This window comes from Setaria viridis, chromosome 1 (assembly GCF_005286985.2).
Source record: "Setaria viridis chromosome 1, Setaria_viridis_v4.0, whole genome shotgun sequence".
Classification (NCBI taxonomy): domain Eukaryota; kingdom Viridiplantae; phylum Streptophyta; class Magnoliopsida; order Poales; family Poaceae; genus Setaria; species Setaria viridis.
Window position 1 is genome coordinate 14293856 of NC_048263.2, and position 17383 is coordinate 14311238.

Here is a 17383-nt window from a genome sequence, read left to right on the forward strand (position 1 = left end):
GGACTAAGCATGCCTAAGCCATCAGACCACAATGGATGACAGGCAGAGGGATTGTTTGCAGAGCTTGTGCCGGCTATTTTCAAGTGGGCCTCGTGCATATTGACATCCAAATTAGTGCTAATTAACAGTAAGGCACGCAATGATCAGGCACATGCTAGGTCAACGCATTCGCTACACAATCGGTTGACTAGCCAACACGCCTAACAAGACACCAGTTTCCTGCTGGATGCAGGATAGTGCGCCGTTTTGGAGAAAACACAGCGCAACACAAATATACTCCACATACCACGCAAACAAAGCATCCACCAGGCGTTTGACAAACCTGACAAAGATTCAGCGTTGGTTTTGGGGTCATTTATGACCCAGCTTCTCACGCTAGCACCAATATACAAGCCTGATGTCATAACCCAACAAATTCAGCAAGCTACCAAATACACAAGCCTAGGCACAAACCAGTAACCATAACCAATCTACGCAACTGCACCACCAAAAAACAAACCAATCAGCAGAACCGAATACCCTGGAAACAATTAGCCATCAGTTTGTTTACTATATAGACTTCTAGGAGACAGGCTACTCTATACTAATCCCCACACTAGTTTGGATAAATGTACACTTCAAACCGAATGAATTCACAAGGCAATTTACTCGCACAAAACATGCTTCTTATAGAGTGCGAGTATATCCTTCTTGGTAGGATTCTTTAGCTCTAGCAACTGGGCACCAAACCCATGCTTGGTTAGCTCCTCTTTCAGTTTTGCAATGGTGAACTTTTTGTAACCATCTGGATTGCCACCCTTCGTATCCGTACTAACTGTGACGCTGTCTTCTCCCATATGAACAGAACCACCATCCTCATAGAGAGCCTTTAACGGGCTTGTGTTGCTTTTGGTTCTTTTTCTGCTCCTCTCCGGAGGATCAATGTCCATATCTTGAACAGAGTCCGCGCCTATTTCATTATCTCGCAGCCTTTTGCCACGAGTAGTTGTCCGGAGCTTGCTATCAAGCGCAGTTTCAACAAGACGGATAGATGTCAGCTCCTGATGGAGTATATCAAGTTTGCCTTGGGTGGATTGTAGCTGCAGAGATAACGCCTCTGCACGCTTATTGGCTTCAGCTCTAGCTGCACGTTCTGTTGCCAACAGACTCTCAAGGACATGGACAGTACTGGACCTTTGTTCATTGCTACGGCTCAGTAAATCATCCATTTCTTTCTCCCTCTCAGCAACCCTACTCTCAAGCAAAGTAACCTTGGACCAGGCATCAGATTCAGAATTACGCATCCTCTGAACTTCACCTAGTAGATTAACTTTTTCCTGCTCTAGTCTGTCAACCTGTCTCTGAATTCTCTCAATAACTGCTACCTTTTCCATCGATAACCGTTGTGCCTCATCCTTCTCTTTCTGGGATGCAATAGCCTCTGCTCGAGCAACATCAGCCAACTCGGTAGCTTTCTTTGCATCCCTTTCTGCAGACTTGTATCTTTGTTCTGCCTCGTCATATTTCTTACATTCAGATACAAACTTCTCCTCAAGATGCTTTTTTTCTTGTTCAAGCATTCTAGCTTGCTTTTCATATGATACTGCTCTATCTCTAAGGAATTCTAATTTGCTCATTAGTTCTTTGATTTCATCCTTCAAGCCTGCAGTTTCCTTGTTATGGCCCTGTGTTTTTGATTCTGCAACCTGAACAATGTTCAAGCATTAAAAAACTATCATTCACACATAACAGTAGGCTTCAATTGAAGGGAAGACTGAAAAGCTAAAAGAAAAGTCATCACTACCTGCAAACGCTCAGTCAACACACTTTCTTCACTCTCCGCTTGTCTAATCTTTGCAACTAACTTCCTTATTTCCTCTTCCTGTAAGAAATGAAACGTTGTCAAATACATGCAAAGATCATAACAAAAAGCATCAAACAAAAAAAAAATAGAGATAACCTTTTCTTCCAAATGTGTGGCAAATTCTGCCCTTATAGCACCTTCTCTTTCTTGTGCAATCTTGTTAATTTGTTCTTGCACTGATGCTAATCTCTCCAATGCAGTTTTAGCCTGCAGAGAAGCAGTTTCATATTTCTTCTTCCATTCCGCAGCCTCCTCTTGAGCAGATGCTGCTTGTTCACGAGCTGCTCCCAACTTTCCCTCTGCGGAGCTGTATCTAGTCTCAAGAGATGCCAACTGAGCGACATATCTATCTTGCTCAGCGTTCTGCTGAGAAGAAGATTGCTCATACTTTGCCCTCCAATCAGTGCATTCATGTCGGACATGATCGAGTTCTTTAGATATGCTTACACAGCGTTCTTCTAATGTGCTACACTTGGTCCTCAAGTTAGCAAGATGTCCACTAAGATCAGAAGATGTTCTCTGTTTTTCACTTATCGCAGTTTCATAGCGCTTAAGATATTCAGATTTGTGTGCCTCATTAGCTTCAAGTTGCTTCTTTAAAAGTTCCAGTTGGTCTTCATTTGACCGACATCTTAGAGCAAAAGAAGTCTTCTCTGATTCAGCTTCATTTATTAACTTCAAACAGAGGTCCAATATAGGCCCTTCCAAACTGGAAGAAGCATAGTATCAGATCCTTGGATATGCCAATAAATCAACATATTGAAATGTAGAAACTAACAAAAAGTGTGGAGCTTTTCATTCAAATAGTAGATTAAGAAGGAGAATTGATGGGAAATATTTGAGTCAAATGCTAAGTTATGAACAAAATGGCTCCAGCTGAATCGTATTAATCTTGTGAAAATTTTATTGCCAGATACCACAATTAGTTGATATATGCGACATGTAGTGTATCCACACGTTGGACTTTAAAGTCAGTAATTAAGTGTAGAAAATAAAAATCCATAAAATTATCACTTAGAAACATTGTGTAACTGTCAGTTCTTGTTTTATCTATCTAGAAATATAAAACCCCACAAAGCGATACATTTGCAATAGACAGCATGTAAATTCCTCCACAAAGGTGTCCTATCACTCAGAATCGGGAGAAATTCAATAAAATAAGTGCTAATAACATAGAAAAATGTATAGTTTGAATCACTTGTGAAAATCAACATAATCTGGTAACGCACAACATTGGAGGTTGTTATCTCTGAACAAACAACATACTGTTTGAAAGAACATAAGCTGGTGACACAAACATTGAAGATTGTGGTCTTCTGAAAGGAACTAAGCCAAAAAGGTAACAAGGAATGGGCATGAAATTTCTAAAGCTCAGAGGCAGGACGAACCATTGTCTTAAAAAAGCTGCAAGCATTCTCCATTTGGCTGGGGCAGTACAAGAAGTTTCATACTCAGCAAGTGAAGCTTCCAGGACCTGCAAAATTTACTAAGTTACCTCAACATTAATAAAATAAAGGGGAGTGGAAACTTACTCAAATAACTAGTTCTACAAATGAACACAAAAAAAAGTTGTGCAGGGGTGTAGTCTAAGTAGCTATAAGCCTATAGAGCTCTTGGAAATTTGGACAGAACAATGGGTTGTCTCTCATATTTGGCCAAAACTCATAGCATAAATTTGCACATCTAACAACACAGGCAGCAGAAAAGGAAATGAACTGAAGAAAAAATCCATCATGCCTGTTATGACAAAAAGGTAATAATGGCTGCTTAGATAGATTGGATCACTAGTCCACTACACAGATTCATGCATGTCTTCCTGAACAAATACCTGAATCACAGCAGAAACTTTGACTCCAGGAGCAGTGCATGCCGCTCGGATCTTCTTTTCCATGTTTTGTATAGCGTTTGAGCACTGCTTGTCAGCCTCTAAGAAAGCATTCTTTTTGTAATCCTGAACCAATAGAACAGTTGCAAACCGATGCCAGTAAGCCACAAGAACAAGGAAAGAAATATCACTGAAACCATAGTTAAAAGAAACATAAAACTGGGCAGCTACTATCTCTTACTAGAGGAATTGAGCAATATTTTCAACAACAAAATATTTAAAAAAACATGAGCAGACCCCCCCCCCCCGCCCCAATAAAAAACAAAACAACCCCAATTTGAATATAGCACACCCTAGGTACTCAGTATGTGTCAACACCAAGGAAACCAGGGTTCCCCGAGGAGGTGCTAAAAAGATAGGCCTCTTAACGCCTGGGGATTTCCCTCTAAAAAGGCCCATGTAAAAGGGGTGGGCCCAAGAGCAAAGCATCCTCCGAGCTGCTACAGTATCCTCTCCCGGGAAGGAACACGTGGCAGCCGCATGGCAGCTCCGGGACCCTCTCCCGGGGGCCTCCCAAGGGAGGACCCGGGAGGGCTCGCTTCGGGGTGAAGGAACGGTGGCGTGCGCCACCAGCCGGGCACAGCAGTCGAGGAGGTCAGGCTGACAGTCGCCCCCTCCCCGTAAAAACACCATCATTACGACTATTGGGGCAGGGCTGAGCGCCTCGGGGGACAGCGTCCTATCCCGTCACATCCAACAGGAGGCGGGCGGCGCCACAACTGCGGCTGCGTTCACACGGCACCCGATCCCTCGTTCGCCAAGCGCAGGCCCTGCACCACGCTCCCGCGAAGGGCAAGGATTACCCGGGAAGGAATCTGGAGGTGGGGCCGGCGTGTCCTGGGAGATAAGGATCTAGTCCCGGGAGGTAAGGAATGGTAAAAACAAGGAAGTTACCCTTTTCAGGGTAAAATAGCAAGAAATGGTATATTAACAAGAAGCATGCAAGGCCTTGGGGACATACGAGTCAAGGGATGGCATGTCAGGACCAGCGGTCTGATGGTCAGAGCACTGTAGCAAGGTGTGCGGCCATTGGGCCGCCACTTTCACGTGTAAATACAGCAAGGAGGATTGGGGAACAAGCCAATCCACGCTTGCCGTGAATCTGGACCTCGCCTATAAAAGGACCACGCTTGTAATAAGAAAAGGGGGGAATTCAAATAACATAACACACAGGACATCAAGGTATTACACCTCCTAGCGGCCTGAACCTATCTAAAAACTCCTTTGAAGTGTAACCATCTGCAAATATCCCCCGTTGTCTCTCGAATCTCTTCACACGAACTAACCCCCAGACCGGATCTCTAAAAGGGGGTCCCATCGGATCCCCGCTCTCGGTGCTTGACCACCGTCAGTATGAGTTACAGTAATGCTACAGAACAGACGTCCGGACTCTTAAAAAAATTCGGATGCTCCGACACATGTTGCAATAGTTAAGCATCAATGTTGCAACTATTGTTTCTAAATGTTTCACAGTGAATGTTGCATGAAACATAGTGCTCATGTTGCGGCGGGATCCCAGAGTCGAACAACGTAGTCATTTTTACACATTATTTTTTCATGTTGCAAACTGTGGTCGCTGATGTTGCACTAGGTAATTTTTAATGTTTCATCAGAGCGTCTGATGGGAAATTTCCCACCGGACGTCCAGGCGCTAGCAGCGCCGTATGAGTTATGAAGTCATTACTGTTTGTGTCAGGGTGGGTGGGCCTTGCAACCAAGGTTCCGTTATCACCGCGGTTGGTAAGGGTTAAGGCAGCATCCAGCACATGAACAGTGACACGTAGTGCCCAAGGTGATGTCATATGTGTGCCAGAACCTATAGTCTTGAGAGAATAGACAGAAGGAAGAAAGGGGTCAGATGAGGTGTGCATCCCATCTCACCCTCACACTAGCCAATCTCATCCTCCTCTTCTACAAATCAACCACTGCAAATGAAACCCCATGTGGGAGTAACAATTAGCAGCCACATGCAGCAGCAATAGCAAGGGCCTGCAACAGCAAGCCAGCAGCAATAATGAAGAGGTGGCCATGGCTTCAGCTTCACCACCCCGGACAACCGGATTGATCCACCGCTCCAATCTCCTTACTCTAGCCTCTTCCCCCTATCTCTCTAAAGGCAATGCAAGGTCGCCTTAATACTTGGACATATTTGTAATACTTAATTTATGCTTAGGCGAAACACTTACTACCCATGTTATCTTATCGAGCTGTGAAAATGTAACATCATACAAAAGGAGGTATACAACTTAAGAAAACTTTAACATGTCTTTCTGAGATTTCAAATATCGAGTCTTTTTGCTCAATGAGGTGAGAGTATCAATAAATTATCCTTTTCTTTTGCATTGAACTTCGATTAACAAAGAAAGTTTTACTATATACCAATTGACTACCACGTTATTGATTAAGGATCATGACGGAATGTAAAATCACACTTAAGCTAAAAAAAGTTTATTTCCACACTATAAGCAACCAAAGGTGCTAAAAGATTTCCTTCCACGTTATAAGCAACCAAAGGTCACACACCTATATCATCGTGAAATATTAAAAAGTGTTCTCTGTCATCAACCACGCAATATGAATGAAGTTGTTAACTTATTAAATATAAAGAAATCAGGATCCGCATAATCGTTACACAAAAATGACAGGTGAACAGTTTACCTGAAATGCCTTTCTGCAGAAGTTGTTAAGAACTTTCTCATAGTGAGCACGTGAAATACCAGTCCCAACAGCAGCAGCGTTGTATGCATCAAGTGCCTTTCTTAAAGCAGCTTCATGTGCATCCCTTAAAGCATCCTAAATTTACAAAGTTAACAATTTGCAATGTATGAGCACGCACTGCACTTAATTGACCCTTTCACTTACTTCTTCAGCTAATCTGCTGTGGCCGAAAGATGACATGTAGATCTCCGCAGCAGAATCATATGCTCTGCGGCATTCTGCTTCTTCTACGCTCTGCAGTCAAAGGAGGCAGCTAAACCCAAGAATGGCACAAGTAGAATCTATTACTAAGAAAACTACTTAAACAATTATAGCAGACAATATGGACCACAGATCCAATACTATTACAAACCTCGTATTTTCTTAATATGCTTATCTAATGACATTTGCAACATACTACAGAGGTTCAGAGGAAAAGAATAAGAATTGGTAATTTCTATATCTCACATTGATTCAGTACCAAGACAAATCACTGTTTACACAATCAAAGCCAAGAATAGTTGCTTTGACAGCAATGGATAGATCTGGCACATGTTTCATTTGTCCCAGAAATTTTGCAGAAATCTATTTCCATTGACACCTAGTTAGTTCTCCTTCCAAATGATGTACAACATAATTTTCACACACATTCTACAGCAATTGGCGGTTATTGCCCCCCCCCCATATTTTTTTTTGTCATACTTCATTATTTTTATATATTTTCTCTCTTTGTGGGTGGCTCATGTTGGGTTTTATCTCTAGCCTACCTAAACTTGTTTGGGACTCGAAGGCTCTTGTTGTTGTACTTTTGGAAATTAAAAATTGTTAAACAAGTGCTCATATAGAAAAACAGTTGAGGTCACATTACTATTGTACAAAATAAAACGATATGGTTCATATATTACTTGTTTCATGCTTAGTATTGTTGCACTCAATATGCATCAATTTACACATTACAGGCATGCTCCCACAGGCATGGATTAAGAAACAAAATACCTGCCAAGAGGATGATATGGTAGGCACAGCTCCATTATTTAGTGCATCCAGGAAGGACTGTGTAACGCCAGCTAGTACTGGTCCCGTCATGATTGTACCAGCAACTTGCTTAGGCCTTGTCCTCTCAAAAATAAACCTTGTTAATTCGTCCAGTCCAGCTTGAAATTCAGTCCGTAATTTCTCTAGCTGGTAAAAGTGATTCCAATTTACAATGTGCCAAATGAGGAATATATTATTGCAGTGATATGCATACTTCCATAATGAAAATAGAACAGAACAGAGCTTACAGGAATTTGATCAAGACGCTGGAGTTCATTTTCATTGTTCAATGGGCGCACCAATGTGAAACATTCTCTATCAGGAAAGAGAGAACGGATGGATTCACGGATCTACGACAATTTACACATGAAACTGAAATTGTAAATAACTCAAATGGAATAATGCAAAACAAATCATACAAGATCTGTAAATATTAGAAGATACTATAATAAATTCAAACCAATAAGAATATACTATGAGTCTATGACAGAATACCTCATTCTTTGAAGATATGTCCTTTCCTCTGCCTTCAAGAGGCCTCAGTGCAATTTCCAGGTAATCTCGTGGAGTTATCTTTCTATCATTCTCCACCAAATCTAGATAAAAATCCTAACAAAATATCTTGTTTAGACTGGGGAAAAACTCTTCTGGTAATTTATCAAATAAATTCTTAAAAACAAAAATCAGGGAACCAGTTACCCTCAGTAGCCAGATGAAAATAGGTGAAAATTGCCCGAGCTCAGATGCAGTAGACCTCCCACCATTAGCCCTCACGCGGATATGCTTGGTCATTTCAGTAACAAGTGAAAGGCGATCAAGGGCTGCCTCATCTATACCACCCATCTGCAAGGGACAATAAGATATATTTCTTCATCCTTTAAACATGTTCAATGAAGAGATAACACACATTGCATAGTTGTTGTGTCCACGTTTCTCACACTACCATATATTTTGAATATGAATATAAGTGCAAATACTACTCTAGCCTCAAGATTGTGTACATAACATATTAATTTCATATTTGGCCACCGCTAATATAAATAAGCCACTCTTGTTTTAAACTGAAAAAAGCTATACCAAATTACTTTCCTTCCAGCAACGAACACTGCAGTAACCAATTATTTTCCCTCAGGCTATTCATATCATCACAAATCAAGAGACCTGTGCCTATCTAGATAATAGATACGAGACATCTGATTGAATGCATATTTTGCTGCACAAGACAATTTTATGTGAATTTTTTTTTCTGCCCAATTACTTTCTAATAAATTTAGTTGGAAAGGCATAAAAGCGACTCATGTTTTCTACAGATACACACAAAGCTCATTTGCTTTTCTTATATATTTGAGCTGCTTTTGCTAACACTAGCATTGTAATGGCCATTGTATTGATTAGTGTAAGTACAAACATGAAAAAGTCCAACATTATTAGGGCTGAACTTGAGACAAGTCTCTAACAAAAGGTTGGGAAAGAAGAAACCATTGCACACACCTGATTATATATGAACATGCTCGATAGTAGGACCGCCAAGGAAAAAATCTGAATGCTGTAGGTGCCCTGTAAAAGTGGAAACATGTCATGTTTCCTTCAGTATAAAGACAAATAAGATTAAATACATGAGGGCGGGTGGGAAAACTAAACATAAACCATGAAAAACATAACAACTCAACTCAGCAAAACAACCATTGAAGATATCCAGAATTTAGAAGTGGATAGAAATAAAGTGAAATCACTGAGATATTTCTTACCGTCTGATCATACGCATCAATGCCCTCACTGTCAAGTAGCAAAAGACTGTATTCAGTTCCATCAAGGGCAGTTCTCTTTATTGGGGCACTCCACATCCAAAGGCCCTTGGTGCAGGGCCGATGGGTACTTGCTACAAGAAATCCGCTGCTCCTTCCTAGAAGCTATCACAAACACAGAAAGCATCATATTACTTCAACAGGGCATTTGGAAACAATATAATAATTTCTTGATGTTGGAATAACATAATGTAGAGTCCAGATACACCAAAAAGCAGTTTAAGACAACAAACTATTGATGTTTCAAAACAGTTTGTTCTGCCCAGAGCCCAAAATTATCAGTCTGGCATGAATACATTTACAGGCTTACAGCTCAGCTATTCCATTATGCAACGACGTACAGCTATACAAAACCAGTGAATCCTTTGACTAGAACTTAAATCGCAAACTGGAAAACTTATCATGTGCTTCTTTTCTCATACTCCTGTTGATGTTCTCATCCTTACCACCCCATATCTGAATAGGAATGAAAGGTCCATGTTCCACTAGATCAGGCAATGTGAAAAAGTTTCACCCAAATATCCACAGGAGCAATTGTTTCACAACAATATAGTGATAAGCATTGCTTTAAGTTTTCTTTTAATAATCATCACAGAAAGAGAAATACTAGCCATTTTTAAGTTTTTTAATCAAAAAATTGCACGTTTGTCTGCAACCTTTATCAGACACCAATCCGACACTTTGACCAAACCTGATTCCCTTAGAAAAGGTAGTCCAAAAATACTACTCCACGAGCACACTAGAGCAGGGGAGAAATGCTATGAGCAAGATTTCATGGTTTGCATGATCCATTACTTTGTAAGTCTCTGATGATCTGTAATTTGCATAGCCACCAAAAGGCCATGTTTGCTTCGAAACTCCAAGTGGAACCAAAACCGCGTTAAACCAGCTGTCCACTATCTCCTAGAAGCAATCTCTATTTCCCCCCTCCTCAATGGCCCCGATTCTAACTTGACCAAGTCGACACTAGTACTAGTAAGCTCCAGGAAGGCAGGAACCAACAGACCAGGAGCGAACCTGGTTAAGGATGAAGCTCTTCCCCTGTCGCGCGCGGCCGCAGACGGAGACGACCCCGACGGGTCCCTTGACGAGCTGCAGCGCGGCCAAGGCCTCCGGGTCCATCCGGAACCGGCCGCGCTCGTCGCAGTACACCAGCCGCAGCGGCCGCCCGCCCCCTCCCTCGCCCCCCGCCTCGGCCGCGAACGGCGAGCGCGGCGATGAGGCCGACGCCGGGGTCCACGGCGAGCGCGGGGTCCCCGCGCCCCCCGCCGCCGCCGACGACGAGGACGGGGACGCGTCGCCCCCGCGGCCCCGGTCCTTGGACGCGGAGCCGCGGAGGCCCAGCATCTGCATCATCGCGGCCTCGGGGGGGGGGGGGGGGGGGGGGCGAGGGGATCGGGCTGCTTCGTCTAGGGTTTGGGATTTGGGAGCGCCGGGGGCAGGGGATTGTGGGAGTGGCGCTGGCGCGGTCGCGCTTCCCGAGCAGGGGGGATTCGCGTTGCTTGGCTTCCGCCGTTGGGTGTGCCTTTACGACGGTTGCCTTTTTTGTTGGAGGTGGAGGGAGAGGGAAGCACGGGGGAGGGGCCGAGGGGGCGGGGTTGACGGCTCGGCCGCCTCGCCTGTGCGCTGTGCTGTGTGGGGCAGCTTTTTGGGGTTTGGGCGTTGGCCGGTGGATACTTTTCGCGCTTTGGATACCTGGCGCCCGCTGTGCCCCTCCGTGCCAGCCATGGCTTCGTTCTGACCTTCTTTGAACTGTTCTACCGCCAATTTCTTTTGTTCTGCTCGGGAAGCATGAACTAAGACCCCGTTTGGATTGAGATGGATTTTAAGAATCCAAAATCTGGAATTCAGTGAGCCTCCAAACGGAGCAAATTTTCGCCTAGATTCCAGAAGCTAGATTCCGGATTCAGAGAATCCTAGAATCTGCTGAAACGTTGCTTCTGATAGCTTTTGCACACGTATTTTATGATTTTGCCCCTTATCCTTCCACAAAATGACCCGATCCCCACTCCTCCCCTTCCTTCCCGCACAACCGATCTGCTCCCGTTTCCCGTCTCCTTCCGCATCGCCCGCAAGATCCCGCTGCTACAGCCTCCCTCCGGTCTCTCCCTATCGAGCCCATGACCCTTGTGCCACCTCTTGCCATCCAGGCCCCGTCCCCGTACCACGCCTCGCCCATTTCCACGCCCGTACTCACCACCTGCCCGCAGTCACTGCCCACCGGATCTAAGCGACGGTTGGCCACCGATGTCGGTTCCAGCCAGAGCAGCAGGCGCAGCTGCCATCCGCAGATGGAGTCGCAAGGGGACCTCGACGACGACGAGTTCTTCTGGGACTCCAAAGCCGCTCCGACAAATCTGGGGCTCGACTTCTTCAGCCAGCCCCCGAGCTTTCCCCTTGCGGCTTCTTCCTCTGTAGTCATGGCGCAGGATGTCGTCATGTAGCCGACGGATCGGAGGGTCTAGACCTCAATTCGGAGGTCGTGGACATCACTGACAACATGTCGTACTTGGACCTTCTACGCTCGTCGCCGGCCAGATTGGTTGGGAACGGCGACCTCCTCGGCGGCGTTGGGCATGGCGCTGGCCGTGGTGCTAGTCGTGATGCTGGCCGTGCTGCTGGGTGTGGCGCCGGCCATGGCGTCGGTCGTGGTGCCAGCCGTGCTGCTAGGCGTGGCGCCGGCTGTGGACGTGGTGTTGGTCGTGTTGCAGCAGTGCCAATCGGAGAAGCAGCTGACCAGGATGTCGGCATCCCTTCTCGGCCAGCCGGAGGTGCACGAGGACATGCCCATGCCGCACTGACTCATCATCCTAGCACCACTGCATCGTGTCAATTCCTTCCACCACATCAGGACGAAGCAATGTCGCAACTCCTAGTGTGGCTGATGATGCCTTCGATGGTGGCCCCCAGGAGCCTAGCACATCTACATGGAGCTTCAACCCCTGCAATAAAGAGGCCGACGATATCCAGGAAATAGATGCATCGGTATAACTATTTGACTCTACATGATTCTTCACTTTTTACTCCTGCTCATTTAATTTGACATTGCTATGATCATTTAATTTGAACAAACTATGTTAACCAATTCCATACTCTATGTCTGTATGTCTATGTGTTGCGTGTGTGCAGCTACTAATGTTACATGTTACATGAATGTCTGAATATTTTGTAGTAACCTGACATGCTATTTAATATACTGTATTTTTTCTTTCACATGGCTATGATTGTTTAATTTGAGCAAGCTATATTAACCAAACGAGTACTCCAATCAGAGTAATGACCATGTGCTTAACTTTCTCTGCTTTTAGATGAAGTAATGGTCATGCAAGCTATATTAATCTTACATGCTATTTGATATATTGTATGGCTATGAGAATATCTTACTACTACTAGCCATTTAATCTCTTTTAATTGCATACATTACCTATCCACTTGCAGTTGCTGTTAGATATAGTACAGTTCCATAGTGTTCATTTTTTTCACTTGTCCCATCATATTTCTGTTTGTACACTAGAGCGATGATTTATTTGACAAGGTTGATTGGGCCAATAGTGCCAACAATGTTTCATTCTACGAGCATATGTATTAAGACAACACCTTAAATCAGTCCTCTCGAATGCGTAGTGTATGTCTGTGTGATGTGTGTTGTGTGTTGTGTGCAGCTACTAAACTTAGATGCATCTCTGACTATATTTTTCATTGACACATGAGATATGTTACTACATATTCCTTTCTGTGTGTTCAGTGATGTTTGATATACCGTATTTTTTATCCATTTATCTTAGTTCTATTTTTTCACTTGTGCCATCATAATTCTATTTGTACAATAGACCGACGACCTATTTGACAAGGCTGACTGGGCCAATAGCGCCAATAATGCTGCATTTTGTGAGCTTTGTGTTGAGGAAATTACAGCTGGTAATATCAACAAAGAACACTTGACTAATAGGACCTACAACAACATAGCTGCGAAATTTGAAGAAAGGACAGGACTGCGTCACTCCAAGTAGCAGTTCAAGAACCGATGGGACGCCCTTCGACGCATGTATGCCTTCTGGTTGTATGCAAACAAACATAGTGGACTTGGACGGGGTAAGGGCACGGTCGTGGTAGATGACGCTTGGTGAAAAAAGCACACAAAGGTATTTGATGCCTATCCCCTGCTACTTCCATATTGAACATACTTGTGAGACATGAGCTTTGTGTATTAATGTATTTTTTCTGTATTAATTTCAGAATCATGGCAAATGGAGGAAGCTACGATATGGGCCTCCAGATAATCTAGATGAGCTTCAAGTGATATTTCAGAATATTTCTGTGGATGGGTCATCTTCTTGCATACCTGGCGAACAGGTAATTGAAGGCTATGAAGGTGATGAAGATGATGTGGTGACAGGAGTCCTGAACGTACCCTTCCTAGAAAGCGGTGTAGTAGTACTAGCACAATTGCAACTAGCCCGAGGAAGAGGACAAATAGTCCTATGGTGAAGGTAATGAAGGGGATATGGGAGACTATGCAAGCAAATTGTGCTGTCGCCTAGAAGGCATTGCAGGGGGACTACATTTTTGAATTTGTACAACAATGTATGCGTTTGGCGGTGGAGAGTGGGGCAGTTGAAGGAACTGATGAGCATTTTATGGCTAGCAAATTGTTTGTCAAAACAGAGCATCGTGTTGTGTTTCTCAGTTTGACCACCAAAGAAGCAAGACTAGCCTGGTTGAAGAGGTGATGCTAGGACAAGAAAACCAAGTACACAGTGAACTTGAAGGTCTCTTTTGTGATGTGATATGGGCAGGAGAAGGAAAGAAGTACATAGTTAACTTGTGGCATGTAAATGTGAAGATCTCTTTTGTAATGTGTGCTGTCTAGGAGAAGAACAACAAGTAGCATGTGACTTATGGCATGTATATATGAGGAACTCTTTTGTGTTGTCTAGGAGAAGAGCAGCAAGTAGACTGAACTTATGGCATGTAAATTTGAGGATTGCTTTTGTTATGTGGGATGTCTTGGGAACTTATACTGTGGTGTAATGTTACTAGTAGTTTGATCTTAACTTATTTAGTAATATTTTGTTAAAATTTGTGTTATGGTTATGTATTAGCCATCACCTTTTATTTGGGATTTGTGTTTGACATACATTTGTGTTATGTAGATGACCTATTCCTCAAGTGGTGATGATGATGAGTCAGTGGGTAAATCTTCTTCAACTGATGAAGATGAAGTAAATAGAAATGCACTGGGGCAATTGGAGCTTGTGCATCAATTTGGAGTTGTGGGATGCATGTTCGGTATGTACTAAGAATCTGCTTTCATGAACAAAACTAAGAAGGTGAAAACTGGTCTTTCTGGATATGAGTGGGTCATGACAAAACCTAGCAATCCAACAACCTGCTACGACATGTTTAGAATGAGTAGGGAACTTTTTCATATGCTCATGATGTGTTGGTGTCATCATATGGACTGAAGTCATCAAAAAGGATGAGCTCCATTGAGTCATTGGCCTTGTTTCTGTGGATCATTGGAGCACCACAATCATTGAGACAAGTTGAAAATCATTGTGAGAGGTCGATTGAGACGGTTAGTAGAAAATTTGAATAAGTCTTGGATAGTATATTTAGGCTCTCAGCTGATGTTATAAAACCTAGAGATCCTCATTTCAGAACAGTGCATCCTAGATTGCGGAGTCCTCTTCTCTCCTCACTTTGATATTGCATTGGGGGCAATAGACGAAACACACATCCCAATAGTTGTTCCATTGTTAAAGGTGCTTCAGCATGTTGGTCGACATGGTTACTCGAGTCAGAATGTATTGGCTATTTGTGACTTCGACATGAGATTCATGTTTGTGGTTGTGGGACGACCGGGGTCTGTACATGACATGAAGGTTTTCAGCGACGCAATAAACAAATATGATGATAAGTTCCCTCATTCCCCGCAAGGTAAATAAGCATGTTATTTAAATGTGGCAAAAAATATTGGTTATGTGTTATAATTATGCAATTTTATGTATTAGGGAAATTTTATCTTGTGGATTCAGGGTACCCTAATCGACCGGGTTATCTTGCACCTTACAAGGGAATGAAGTATCATTTGCCAAAATTTCAAAAAGGTCCAAGACCAAGAGGTAAAAAAGAGGTATTCAATTACTTGCACTCATCCTGCGCAATGTCATTGAGCGGTCATTTGGAGTATTGAAGATGAAATGGCGAATTTTGTTAGACTTCCAAGTTATTCAATGAATAAGCAAAGCAAAATAATCCTTGCTTCCATGACTCTACATAATTTCATTCGAGAGAGTAAAATGAGGGATCAAGACTTTGATATGTGTGACCAAGATGAGGAGTACATGCCAATGCCGGCGGCCTCTTCTCAACGAAGCAGTGCTAACAATCATTTAGGCGACGAGGATGTCGACATGAATGCGTTTCGAGATTCTATAGCAAATACTTTGTTTGCTAATGAAGAGTAGAGTCATTGTGAGAGGGTGTTTGTAATGACAAATAGTAAGTATGCGCGAACTTGTATGCCGTTGTGTGAATATGTATGCTGTTGTATTCATGGACTTTTGGATCTCTGTGTGACTCATTCAGTGCATTGGTGGGAAGCAATGTTGTAGCTAGTGGCAACCAAAAATACTAGCATGGGCATAAATAGGAAGTAGGCATCAAACATATGTAAAATCAGCTACAGGAATTCAGAATCCAAACAACACAATCCAAATTTTATCTAGAATCTAGATGTTGTCAATCCATCAAAAATCCAGATTCTTAGAATCTGATTTTGTATCCAAACGGGACCTTAAGATATAAGAGCAACTCCAAGAAGCCCTTAAACCAACCCGAAAACCGATTTTAGGGAGAAAACAAAAATTCCAACACTCCAACAGCTCCCCTTTCTCGCCTAAAAAATATGGCGTCTTGCATCGGAAGCTCATTCTCTTGCATATTTGCGCGAGGTAGAGCTTCCCTAATCGCCCCTTGCACGCTCTTCCTTTCCTGCGCGCCAGTTATTTCCCATGATTTATTTTGCCCGGGCGCGTAGTTTCGTTGGAGGAGGTAAGGCATGCGGCAGCAGCGAGAGCGGCAGCAGTGGTGTTGGAGGCAGGAATGGCGGCGGCGGCGCCAGGAGCCTTGGTGGTCGCACGGTCATCTGCCCCAATCGGTAGGCGCAAGTACGCCTCGGTGGCTAGAGGATGTGGCAGGTGCTGTCCGCTGGTGGCGGCATCCCCCAATGGCCTGGTGGCAATGGACATTTGCAGATGGCTAGCGAGACCATGACCTGGCCGGCGGATTTGACCTGCGAGGTCAATTGCAAGGTGGAGGAGCACCTCGTCCTTCGATGGTAGCACCTGCTAGCGTCGAGTCGGATCCACTTCCATCAACGTTGTTCTCTTGCAGCGACGACCTCTCTGCAACCTTCGACCACGCGGGCAACGGTATGAATCTTGAGCACTTCGTTCAACTACATTGCCGTGAAAATCTTAGTGGTGTTTGTGAATTGCCTGGTGATGGACCATGGGCTGTGGATGTTAATATTGTTTGTGTTGCCGCGCCATGTTTGAGGTTGACAATGATGATTTTGTGTGTGGTCCAGGGGTTTTAGAATTACTCCAACATAGGACAATTAAACTGCCTTCTTCTGGGAATTAAAAGTAGTTATATCTTTCATATACACCAACCTTTGATCATCCTATATTTTAAGGAGGAATGCTATAACTTGTATTGCTATTTTGACTATCTTTATTCTGTAGCATGGTATATTTGAATATGGATCATAATTTTTTATACACATGAATGTCTTTGCATATCTGTCCCTGTTTTATAGTTATATGCTCTTAGGTTTATCCAACGGAGATGCAAAACACTAAAAATGCAATTGTATTCACTCATGCAGAACTCTGTTTGTCTTTGTTTTATTTGTTGGTCACATCTATGAAACATGCAGGAGGGTTGCTTGTACGACTGATATAGAAGAAGTGCCCTTAAATAATACCTCCACAACTAGCTTTTTCTCTAGACCAACAAGCAACTAAACAAACAACTCCTTACATTGTATTGATCACATGCTGATTCTTTTATTGCTGATTTGCCTTAAACTACGAATGTTGAGTTTCAGGA

General features: G+C 43.4%; 1 protein-coding gene and 1 pseudogene across 2 annotated transcripts; one reads left to right on the top strand and one right to left on the bottom strand.

Annotated features, from left to right (window-relative positions):
• Positions 1–339: 339 nt before the first annotated feature.
• LOC117847575 (uncharacterized) lies at positions 340–10811 on the bottom strand. Of its 2 annotated transcripts, none has more exons than XM_034728801.2 (14): positions 10283–10811; positions 9209–9370; positions 8952–9017; positions 8160–8303; positions 7956–8069; positions 7709–7810; positions 7422–7607; positions 6591–6680; positions 6387–6521; positions 3672–3794; positions 3232–3317; positions 1940–2552; positions 1784–1861; positions 340–1685 (listed from the first exon to the last, which is right to left on the bottom strand). In XM_034728801.2, exons 1-14 carry the CDS (start codon positions 10619–10621, stop codon positions 645–647), a joined length of 3279 nt encoding a protein of 1092 aa, XP_034584692.1. In that variant the 5' UTR covers positions 10622–10811; the 3' UTR covers positions 340–644. The 2 variants fall into 2 exon arrangements, with proteins under 2 accessions (XP_034584692.1, XP_034584699.1); XM_034728808.2 differs by having other exon boundaries at positions 8952–9045; positions 10283–10424.
• A 1030-nt stretch (positions 10812–11841) lies between these two features.
• Positions 11842–15735, top strand: LOC140221607 (uncharacterized; annotated as a pseudogene).
• The last annotated feature ends 1648 nt before the right edge of the window (positions 15736–17383 follow it).

What these genes read in the sequence shown, in the direction of transcription:
- LOC117847575 (XM_034728801.2), bottom strand. Translation starts at nt 10,621, where the DNA reads ATGATGCAGATGCTGGGCCTCCGCGGCTCCGCGTCCAAGGACCGGGGC. An exon ending in TTGATGCGTATGATCAGACG is followed by an intron (nt 9,018 to 9,208) that starts GTAAGAAATATC and finishes CCACTTTTACAG; the next exon opens with GGCACCTACAGCATTCAGAT. An exon ending in ACATATCTTCAAAGAATGAG is followed by an intron (nt 7,811 to 7,955) that starts GTATTCTGTCAT and finishes AAATTGTCGTAG; the next exon opens with ATCCGTGAATCCATCCGTTC.